This window comes from Macaca nemestrina, chromosome 19 (assembly GCF_043159975.1).
Source record: "Macaca nemestrina isolate mMacNem1 chromosome 19, mMacNem.hap1, whole genome shotgun sequence".
NCBI classification, from domain to species: Eukaryota; Metazoa; Chordata; class Mammalia; order Primates; family Cercopithecidae; genus Macaca; species Macaca nemestrina.
The window spans coordinates 5,267,520-5,279,528 of record NC_092143.1 but is presented as its reverse complement, the minus strand read 5'-3'; the positions used below and the strand labels follow the sequence as shown (position 1 = coordinate 5,279,528).

The following is a 12,009-nucleotide window of genomic DNA, read 5'->3' as shown; positions in this document are numbered from 1 at the left end:
CTGTTCTGCCACAGTTTGTGGGTACTAGAGAAGACACGAGATTCCAGCGTCAGAGATAAAGGACTTTATTAATCACAGCAACAGTTATAGCCAAAGGGTCAGCATCTGACCCAGTTTCCCAAGTCCCAACTCCCACAGGCTGACATGAAGAGGCTGATGACATCTGTACACACAGTGGGTTGTAGTACAGGCAATGAGCACTGAATTCAGGGAGCCCAAATCTCTTATTACGAGCAGTAAACTTGCCTGTTCTCTGCCCAAGAGGAGTACTTTTTTTTTTTTTTTTTGAGACAGAGTCTCACTCTGTCGCCCAGACTGGAGTGCAGTGGCGCAATCTTGGCTCACTGCAAGCTCTGCCTCCCAGGTTCACGCCATTCTCCTGCCTCAGCCTCCCAAGTAGCTGGGACTACAGGCACCCACCACCACACCTGGCCAATTTTTTGTATTTTAGTAGAGACAGGGTTTCACTGTGTTAGCCAGGATGGTCTCGATCTCCTGACCTCGTGATCCGCCTGCCTCGGCATCCCAAAGTGCTGGGATTACAGGCGTGAGCCACTGCGCCCGGCTAAGGAGTACTTATTTTTATTATAATGGACAATGAATCTTTTTGCCCTTTGCTCTGCAAGAAGACACCCTCTTTCTCTTCCAAGGCTGTTTTCTCTAGAAACATTCATGAAAAGATAATTTACTGTAAAGGTAGTCAGTACCTCAGCTCACAAAAAGCACCAAAACACAGAGATGTATGGCTATTTATCTTTCTATAGTAACTTCCAGGTGTAGAGAGGAATCAAACCCAAGCATGCTGACCCCAGAGCTCATGCTCTTTCTCTTACCTGGAAGATGTTTTAAAGGTTAGTCCATCCTTCCTCTTTAGGTTTGTCTTCTTTTTAAAGCAATGCTTATTAAGGCCTATTATATGCCAAGCACTGAAGATGCCATGGCAAATAATAGAGCCTGCACTCAAGGAGCTCTCAGTGTAGCAGGAAAGACAAGCACATGTATGGATAATTAAGATTCATTGTGATAGGCTGGAATTACGTACAACAGGCTGTATGGGTGTCTACCTAATGTCTCTAAAACCTAACGTAACTTTCAAATTAAATAAATGTACAATTAAGACATATGTAAGTATCCAGTTGCTTATGGACCCACGTTAATGCTGTCACTTAGGACCTAGGTTTTTCTGTTAGGTTTACCCGGAAACTCTAATAGATGATAAATGTGACAAACTACAAAAGCACCTGAGTGCATTCTTCCTGTGCTCACTTATGGAACCTAAAAATTCTACTAGTAGTCATGTGACTGATTTTCACAGTGGATATTTATTCTTCTAATTATGGTACTAAGTAAAATAGATCATTGCCTTTCTCTCCCATTTGCGGACTCTCTCTAAGATCTCAGGACTGTCAGCAGTGCGATTTCATTTCCCATCACAGTCACTCTTAATGAAGTAGAGTAATAGCATCAGAACCACATGAGTAGTGAAAGAAACATATTCAGGGTTCTAGGGAAGAGAGAATTGATATGGAATGGAATCTCTGAACCTTGGAGGTTTTAACACTGTTCCAGTCCTTAGATGTCCTACCCTTTAAAAACTTTAACAGCTCTTAAAGAATTAACAAGTGTTGCTCAAACATTGTGTGTTGGGACTTATTCCAGCCATGCTGCTGCTAGTCTGGGGGTCGGTCATCAGGTAAGGAGTTACGTGAGACATGTCCGAGGGGCCTTTCTCCAGGGAACTCCCTAAAAAGCACAGACCACCACATGTCATCGGGCACTCTCATAAGTGAAGGCCAGGCTCATTGGAAGCCAGCTGCCCACTTGACATAGTCCTGAACATAGTTTAAGAAGGCAGAGACTCTGCCTACTTACCTCATGTCTATACTCCATCCAGTATGCCATAGATTCACGCTCAGGAGAGGCTCTGGGGAAGACCTTTGGATAAGGAATGTGACGAGAATGGAAATGGAAGGCTACCCTTGTCGAACGCTGCTAGCTGCGCTTGCATATATGTGTATGCCCACGAAGGCGTGTGCTTGGGTGTGCTTAATTGTATGTATGCATGTGTATGTGTATATTTAAAGAAAACATGGAGATGTTACACTTGATTAAGCATATAAAGTGTTTAAATTTTAGAAAACAGTATTAATAATTAGCCTATTACGCCCCATTGTATAATTACGTTACCTGACGCTGTTACCTGCCACAGGAGTCGCACGCTTGTCCTAGATTGGCTTTGCCCCTTCAGAATATCAAGGTGAGCCATTTGTTGATCCACAGAAGAAAAAAAAAAGAGAAGAATGAGACAGAATGACACTGCTCTCCCTCCATGAAGGAGCTCAGGGGCCTGCCTTCCAGTCTTCCCATGTCTCTTGAAGATCCTCCACCAGGACCAGGCCTGTAGCTTTATTTTGGGGACTGACAAGTTCCGGCAGAAGAAGTGGCCCTTAGACATTCCACCCGAAAGCATTCCAAGTCCTGCCTTTCTAACCCTTGTTGAAGATTATGTCAAGTGGACAATTCGTTGTGTGCCAAGTGGACCCAGGCATCAGCTGCCGGATTGACAGAGCTCATTTTTTGGGTGCCTGAGTTTGGATTACACATGGTGAATTCAGTTTTCCACTTGTTCATGTCACCATTCCCACACAAAGTGCCTTCTGGGGGTGCCTGTGGGGCACCCCGTACACAGCTTTGCTACCGCTTTCCTGCACGTGCACCTGGGTGGAAGGACGCACGTGCGTGGATGTGACTCCCTGAGCAGCGTTCAGATCCATACTGTATGCTCGTTGCTATGTGTGCCTGCCAGCCAACTCCTTTCAAGCAGGCTTTTAGTGAAAAGGCAAAATAGTGCCACCTGTTTAACAAAACCTTTAACTTCCCTAATAAACTACTGATAATTTTTTTTAAAGATAGTTTTCCTGTTTGTGCCGTCTTGGAACACAGTGGAATCATGTGGTCCTGTTAGTGGCCCCAGCCCCATGACACGTTATTACCTCATTGAACTTACTACCCTATTTCAAAAATCTACTGTGGAAATTTTCTGGAGGACTTCAGTGTGTCGTGCATAGCTGCTGAGACATAATGGCGCACCGTTCCCTCTAGACACAGTGAGGCCTTAGTGCCAGCCGCACCCGGGTCCTGTGTCACCTCATCCTGTGCATTTCAGATGTGCACAGTGCACCAGGTGGACAGGACCCCGACAGGCCTGGGTCAATATTCGCTTGGATTGTGCTTTTTAAAAGGATCTCCCTCTGAACTTCCCTTGCTTCTCAGAGAAGCCAGGTCAGGTGTGTGGAGGGAAACCACGGATACTGTCTCACCAAGCTGCCTGACTGTGGGTTCCAACGGCTGCCACTTCACTCAGGATTTCCATTGGAAAGTTAGTTTCTATTCATTCTGCTCATTCCAGAGTCAGGGTTCATGCCTCATAGTTTGTCTTTCGTTAGATTTTTGTTAAGGTTTATCATCCCAGGGGTATGTTATTCTGTAGGACCCAAGCCACAGATACTCTTTAGCGTTCAATAGGAATTTAACTTAAATATTTAGGAAAATGTTGCAAATAAAAATTTTAGTTTCTACTGGTTAGGAAGAAAATGCGTTATCATTTTCTACCTTGACAATGTCAGCGTCCAGTCCACCCCCTTGGCCCTGCCGTGTGTAGAAAAGGCTGAGGCTGGGTGTGGCCTGGCACAGAGGCTCTCCCAGATCCATCCAGGTAGATCCAAGGAAGGACTGAGGGCCATCGTCCCCTCACCTTCATGGCCCTGTGTCCTCCCCTTGGCTTGCTCTGCAGTGACAGCTCCTGAGGCTCTGCTTCCCCGCACCTGACAGCCTTGCCCAGCCAGTGGTGGCCTCTGCACCCTTTCTCCCGCTTTCATTTCCTGGACTCAGGGATTTCTGCGGGTTTGAATCTCCTGCCTGAAAGAGCCCAGGCCTTCCCAAATTGCTATCCCCAGGGTGCTGGGGTCCCCTGGCACACACCAGCTCCGTTGGAAAGAGCAGCCCTGTGCCCAGAACATATGATTCATTTTAAGGCATAAAGAAGAAATCCGCATTGTTTCAAGTGTACACAAGCAGCTGCTGTCGTTTGGCTATGAGCAGATGTTAGGCCTCCGAAAGCTTTGCTGATCATTAAAATACTAACTGTTAGTGTTTTACCCCAGCCGTAGGTTCTGTTTACTGTAAATTTGATTTTAATGGTGCCTCTGTGCGGTTACTGAGAAGCGGTTTGCTTTCCACCTTCATACAAAAGTGTCTACAATGAAGACAAATGTCTGTTTCCTCTCATTTCCTTGGGAACAATATGAAGATACTATAATATAAAGGAAATACAAACATGACTACGAAAGTGAATGTGAATTTTTTTTACAGGGTTTTTCCAGAAAAACAAAAAGGAAACAAGTTTAATCTGCCTTGTTAGCCTTTTCAAGTCAGCCTTGTTAGAGACCTGCCCTCCAGCAGGATCGGTTGGTCTTATTTGCATAATTTTACCTTTTAAGGTATGTATAATGTATACAACTTTTGAAAAATAGGCCTTGTCTCCTGATACTGTTTATCTGCTTTGGGAGTTCATAGACTGTCAGAGAACATTTAGGAAAAGGTGGTTGGGATTCCTGATTTTCTGATTCCATAAGAATGCCTGTTCCAGTTTGTTAGGTCTTTAAGTCAAACAGAGGCAGCCTTACAGTAAGCAGGGGCTGCTATTTGTCTGGTAGAGTTCGAAGGTCTTCTGGAAGCCTCACTCCTGAGGGACTGACATTCCACAGCCCTTTTCCAAGCCTGGGTTCTGCTGCCACGCAAAGCCTGAAGGGCACTGTTACGTGTTCTCAGCCGTTGTCCCTAATGCTCACACGCATGTCAGGGCACAGGAGCAGAAGGCTTGCACTGGAAGGAGAGGCAAGGGTGCCTCCAAGAGGGACACCCCCCTTCCCGTGGGCCAGGGCTCTGACCTCAACACCCGGAAACGTGTGCAGAGTGAGAGACGCACCCTATGTTGATACTGTAAGGGTTCCCCCCACCACTCCTCCCCTTGCTTTGTTCCAAATAGGACTGAAGACTTTTGAGCGCTTTCTGCTGGCACATCAACTGGCAGTTCTTAAGAAGTACTGTTCATGGGTAAATGACTAGATCAGAGCCCTTCCCAGCCTGATTTTAAAGTGCCATCTCATCACCCTCCATGAAACTCGATGACACTGTTTCTGTCACCTGAGTTCAATTTCCAAAGGGACATGGTTGTGCATCGCGATCTCTCGGTGCAGCTCACAGGCCGCTGCACAGCAGCGAAACAGTTAACCGCTGCCCTTCCTCTCCACCCCACAAAGCCTGTCAAGATAACCTTAAAGCATGCATTCTTATCTTACTGAGTGAGATTTGTGTGCATCACTTCTATTACTGTTAGATCTTCATGCATGAAAATGATAATATATACCTAAGGGTCTGATATAATACAACATTTCTTAGGGTTTGTGACTTTAAAGGTAAAATATTGTCTTTTGTTCTTTGTCACTCTTCAGTGGCCATGGAAATGTTTGGACCCATGGAGACTATTCTTGGTAAAGTTAGAAACCTGCATGATTACGTATTTCCAACTCGAGATGAAATTTTGTCTTCGTTTTTTGTGAATATCTAGCATTCTTTTCAGGGGTTTTATATGATTATCTTCAGTTGCTGCCAGTGTTAAGTGTTGCACCCATGGCAATTAAGAAAACGGGACTAAAACTTTTGGTACCTAAATTTCTGCCCTGGTTTATTGTAAATATTCCTTCACTAAAAAGTGCATGGTACCTCCAAAGAAATTGTGTATTTGAATTTATGTGAAAGAGTTTTCTGGAAATGGTGTGAACCTCAGTTAATTTTTACAGAAAAGCAATTTCCCCATCTCTTCTTGTAAAACAGCAGTCTTCATGAAATGCAAGGCATGACAAAGACTTTACTGTCCTCCTTCAACATATTTGTCTATGTTTATATGTGGTACACAGCAGAGAGTTACCAAAACTCCCTTCAGTTATGACGCTGTGATATGTTTAACTCATCCTTAGGCCAGCTCCGGTCAGCTGACCAAAACTAGTCTGTGCTCTGAGATAAATCTCACTGGTTTAGCTACCATGTTTAACATGCATGTCAAAAGCTAAAAATAATTCTTAATCTTGCATTTCAAGTAACCTATTTGTTTCTATTTTGTGTGTCAATTTTAGTAACACTGACCAGAATGTGTTTCTAACCATTGAAAATAATGGGAGACAGGAGGTACTGACCAACCTGTGTTCTTAAAAAATTAAAAAAAAAAAAAAAAAAAAAGGAGAAATTGCCATTTGGTTGCTGGAATATAAAACTAAGAGGTTACTCTGTCCCATGCTATACCAGATTCATACTCTTTCTCTGATCCTAGCCAAGTCCTTAAACCACTTGATTGGAGTTTCCCCTTCAGGAACTTGAGGAAGTTCACATTGTTTAGTGCAAGAAGTAGCTCAAAGGCAGGGAGTCCCCCGTACTATGTACCAGTGTTAACATGAAAAGTATCACTTCTTCAAACCCAGAGTCCAGTGGGGCCTCTGTAACAGGACGTCCTGCATAACGCCAGGGAATTATTATTGTCGATAAGATGAATAAATTATGGAGCAATTATTGATATCAGTTTGACTGGCTAAACTATTGGTGACTGCTATTATAAGAGTAATGTATTCCCTGGTTTGAAATTTCTAAAAGGTTATATTTCATTGAATTTTAATTTGTCATTTTTCCTGCTTTCACTTGAGAAACTTATAAGCTTTTGTGACATTAAAATATGGCTCTAATTTATTAGCATAATCTGTTAATATTGTTTCATTTTAATAGACATTAAGTATGATTTCTTAACATTCTTGTTAAAATTACATCTTAAAATTGAAGCCAAGAAAAATTATATGTGGCTTAAGAATTGCAATGTCCTGTGTGTCCCAAATTTTTATGTGAACTGTATTATTTTTTTAATCGCATCGTATTCAAGGTGCTTTCATTATGACGGTGAACCAACCCAGCATTCTCAAGCTTACTGGGCCTACCAAACTAGAAAATCTAAAGTGCATCCAGTGTCTGAGATGTAACCTAGCGATGTATCAACATTTAGTACCATTTCCAGAGAAGCTTAGAAATTTAAAATAAATGCTGACTTGTAGCAACAAAGTGGTTTACATAGGGTATTAGCACGGGCTTCTGTAGGCATTAGGCATTTCACCCCACGACATGTCTTTTTAATGCCATCTTTATCTGCTACGTGATGCATGAAATCTACTTTCGGTTTTAGAACTGCTAACAACCTTTGACCCCTTTAGTGGAGACACAATGTGACCTTTCTATTGTCATCAGCTTTCATTCTCCTGAAAATTCTATGAATTTTTATTACAAGTTTTTTTTTTAAACCAAGCTGAGGCTTCCACAAATTACTTGCCACAGATGAGATGAAGTTGTTGAAGTGGTGTTAGATAAGTTTTACAGCCAGCATGTGTGCGGCCGAGGAGCCCAAGCCTGTGTCCTACAATGTCATACACCAGTAACTGCTGAGCCTACTATTGGATAAATACATCATTTTATGGAACATTGATTGTTCTATAAACCCAATGGAGTATTATGCTCTATGATCAAACCATTTAGATTGTGTGTAGAGCACAGAAAATGCCATATTCAGGATGGTACTAAAAGTGCCATTTGTGTATTTTATGGATGTCATTACAGGGGAAACTTCTCTCTGTAGGCCCTGTTTACTGCAAAATTTTTTAGTCTGTAATGACATTTTTCATTCACAACGTATGCCTTCAAGAGAGGGGGCCCTTGTTTTATTTTTTTCATTCGGGTTTACCGCACAAATTCTGTACATTTTAATTAAACGTAAGCTTAACGAAAGCGTAAGGTATTTATTCTGTGGGAAAAGTGATGACAGTAAGGAAGGAGCAGCACACACAGAGGAAGGCGTCAGGTACGCAGCCCCGTGCTGCTTCCCAGAAGCACACCAGCCAGCAGAACAGAGCCCTCAGCGCAGTTTTGGGGAGCAGAGTCTGTGCAGCTTCACCCCTCCACCCCCGCGTCATGGAGCTTGTGTTTTTCCGCGCTGGAGACGTTGGCTTCGAGCAGGCAGAAGGAGCGGCAGCTTCATAATGGCAGCCCAGAGCAGCGAGCCGAACTCAAAACCCTCTCCCCAAAAGCAAATCCTTAGGCACCCCAGCAACTACCTTTTTATTCCATCCAAGCTGTGAACTTTCAGTGCGTTCAGCTCTGAGAAGGGAGTAAAATGTCTTTGTCCTCGCAAAAGCAAACAGGGAAAAAGTGAGGACTTTGTAGACGGGCACGAGGCTGCATTTTAATGTCACTTGTGCCTTCTACACAAAGCTGCTTATCGCCCTGTTGGAAACAGACCCAAAAAATAATGATTTTAGGCACACTGTTTGGTTAGCTACTGTTACTGTACTCAAATCTGACACTGTCTTTTTTAAAGGTACCATAATACAAATACTCCATGGATTTGGATGTAGTAAATCCATGTAAATGGAGCATCCATGCCCCATTAAGGCTTTGCGCGATTTTTGGAGACATAACAGTGACTAAGCAGTGAAGGATGCAACCTGTACCACCTACCTGTTTTCCAAACACCATACCCATTTGGCCATTTGCATTTGGTGAGCTTTACGGTTCATATTTACTAGAAAGAGCTCAAAAATGGAGGTTGATGTGCCCAGTAAATTCCTGGTCATAGCCCAGTTGGAGTTGAAAGTTACAGAAGAGACTCACATTAGTTTAAATGACACTTGAACTTCTACATAGCTCAACATTAATTCATTATGGTTGAAATGGAAGAATCTTCAGTGGGTGAATCTTTTTCAATCTGATTGAGGCTGTTACATTTTATAGGTGCTATTTTTCAAAGCCGTACTGACAGCACTCGAAGTTATTAAATTGCTGAATCAAAAGATGGACCCGCGCTCGCATTTATGAACTGTGATGGACTCGCTGGGCCTGTGCGTGCGCGGAGGTGAGGATGCTGACGTTGCTAGGCTTCGTCACACCCCCCCACTGACAGCAGTATTTACCCATTTAGTTTACATTAATGGTCTGGAAGTGGCTTAACCCACCTCTGGATTCAAATACATTCAGTAAGTAGTTCAGAATAGCATAATTATCAGTGCTGCAAGGGATTCAAAGGATAATTCTACACCCAAGAGATTTCCTGTCCAGTTACAGAGTAAAGAACAGAATTGTTCGGACTTGAGCGTGTGCCATCCTACCGAAGGAGAGGATGTTTGTTCTTCCTTTACCAGCTACAGTAGTTCCTCCTGTCTCTTAATGTACAGGCAGTATGTCCTTTTCTGTAATGGGGGAGGGGAGTGACCGGAAGGCACCTTCTTTGTTTTTGTGTCCTTATTTCCCTTGTTTTCAAATTCTGAATTAGACTAAAAATGACATTAAAATTAGAGAATGAACAGAAACAAATCAAGGTTGACATGTGAAGATGGCACTGGGTAGAAAAGTAGGGGTTGGGGAGAAATTGCAAGCATACCAGAGAAAGAATTTGTCAAGTACAGGAGGCAAAGATCTAGAGGTCCTAGCAGATGGCAGACTGACTGGGGATCAGCCACACATGCCCAGCTTATGCTCAGGCGGAAAGGGAGCGTGAATGCAGGAGCTGTGGGCGCCACCGTCTTGAGGCTTCTGACCTCTCTGAGGAGAGAATATAGGAGGATCAAAGTTTACAAGACAACCGTGAGACAGGCAGCGATTCAACCCCTGCCCCGGGAGCTGCACGCCCACCCTCATCTCAGCTTAGCTTTTAAACTCTGATCTTCCCTAGGGCAAGGCATCAGGCGGGGACGGGTGCGGGTTCTTTCTGCAAAGTGGGAGGAGGGGGAAAGGCAGGTAGTCAGGAGCTCTGTCCCCGGGCATGTGCCCAAGCAGACCCTGTCCAAGGCTCTGCAGTGGCTCCCACAAAACTTACCACCCGTGACCTTTGGAAGTCTCCAGGCCTTCACACAGCATGAGTACCACAGGTTGAATACCTGTAACTGCTACCACCAAGCCTCAGGAAGAGGAATTCGTGTTCTGGAAGTGCCTGCTACCCGAAGCACACGGAGGGGCCAGCCAGCAGCCCCATTTAGTGCTACCCAGTTGTTCTCTGTCCTTGTTTGGGGGTAACCATGAGAAAACAGGGTGCACTATAATTAGGGGATTTGTTCAGCTAGACTCATGAACATTTGGCCCCTCTTCGGGAAGGGTGAGTTGACCTTGAAGACGCAGTGCTTTCCTCTGCCTGGTGCGTGAGGGCGAGGCCAGGCCTGGCTCACCCCTGCGGCTCACTGGCCTGACTGCACCTGCTCATGCTAGGGTTCCATGGGTGCAGAGCGAGTACACAGGAGTATCTCCTGGTAGTGGAGCTGTCCTGGCTGGCCCTGCAGCTCTTTTCTTGACCTAAAATTCCATACCCTTTCTAAGATTCACACTTTACAGAGTTGCCTGAGAAAGAAGATATATTAATTAGTACTTAACAGTTAATTAATACTTTCAAATCCAGGACCGTGTTCCTCCAGCCTGAGTAAGAGCTGGGGCACGTCCTCTTGGTAAACGTGATGTAACGGTTTCTGCTGATCTGGCCTGAGACGCACCCACTGGAAGACAGGCCCTGTCTGGGGTCTGTGTTCAGAATGAACTCGGTGTGAAAAGACACGCTTTCTTACAGAACACCACCAACACGATAAGCAAAATGGTTGACTCTTTTTAAGAGGTCCTGGTGATAAATAATCTCTAACAATTCTTAATCCTTTCTTCCCTTTTGTTAAGCTTCAAAGATGCCGTTAAGAAACTGACCCCCTCAAGGAGAATAAAGCAGAATATCTCAAATATGTGGTGGCTGTTGAAACATGGAAATGTTCGCTGTGGGCCACCTGCCGATCATTCTCTTATTTAGGAGGGATGGAGTTGGTTAGAAACCAGTGGAAAATTGGGATTTAAAGAAGAAAGCAGGAAGTCTGTTTTAAGAGCGCATTTCTTTTATATGAAATAAAGTTTACCATTTCCAGCCCTGTTTTATCCAGCAAGGCAGGGAGCGGCAGGCATTGCCCTGAGTCGCCAGTGACATTGAGGAAGGTGTGATGTGCGCCTGGCCGTGTGCCCTCGTGCAGCGCCTCCCGTCCCCACCGTCCTCGTATCACGCCAGAGTTTTCCTCGTACAGCACAGATGGCAGCCGAAGCCCCTGGCCTGAGACCTCTGAGAGGGGCTCGGCGCTCCTGCAGCAGCCCAGGCCTTTCAGAATCCCGCTGCCCACCTGAGCCCTGTGCCCTGCCCGCCTGCCCTGGGTATCCCGTTGACAAAGGGCAGACGGTGAAGGGCCCAAGATGGCCCCAGACCAGGGGATGCACCCAGCTCCAGCTCTCCCCTCCTCACTCTCGTCCCTGCTCGCCCCCTCTTTTCTCTCCTGGTCTCCCCTTATTGCCTCTGCCCGGGCACCAAGGGGCTTATGGTATCTTCTACACACAGTGTTTTCACTAAGGCGTTTGGGGCTGGCGTTCAGATCAAAATTTCTGACCCTCCGTTACCGTCCTGTAGCTTTCCTGCTGAAAACAGTCAGCACGCTGCTCCTCTCTGCATCCCGTGGCCAGGTACCGTGGTGCAGGGTGGAGGAAGCCTTGGGCAACCTGCTCTGAGACGAGCAGCCTATTCTCCTGACAGCCCAAGCCTTCCACTGCCCCGAGGCCTTCCTGCCTCTGCCTGGGCCTCCCTGCTTCTGTCTAGGACTTCTCCTCCCAGCCCTCAGGAGATGGCTTGAATCTTGTCCCGAAGACAGGGCTCCAATGTTGTTTCTTTTTTACATCTTTCCCTGAATATTCTTTCCTGAATGTATGGCGTCTTTGTCTCCGTGCAGTACTTGTCACCTTACATTGTATCCAAGGCATTCGGCAAACACATCTTTGTTGATTACTTGTTCCATCCCAGGCGCTGTCCGGAAGATGGACAGAGAGGAGGAAGGCCGAGTCCGGCCCCTCGAAGCC

The 12,009-nt window shown here is 45.2% G+C and overlaps 1 protein-coding gene across 5 annotated transcripts in view; it reads left to right on the top strand.

Annotated features, from left to right (window-relative positions):
* The window catches only part of LOC105489328 (zinc finger protein 407), a 508,962-nt gene that overhangs the window by 447,045 nt on the left and 49,908 nt on the right, over nt 1–12,009 (top strand). Inside the window, exon 9 of one of the 5 annotated variants that reach the window (XM_071085175.1) lies at nt 4,372–5,197. The exons of the other annotated variants lie outside the window; for them this stretch is intronic. Within the exon in view, the coding sequence (XP_070941276.1) occupies nt 4,372–4,532 (161 nt within the window). The 3' untranslated portion in view covers nt 4,533–5,197. Of the gene's footprint in view, nt 1–4,371; nt 5,198–12,009 lie in introns of those variants that run through there. 5 annotated transcript variants of the gene reach the window in all.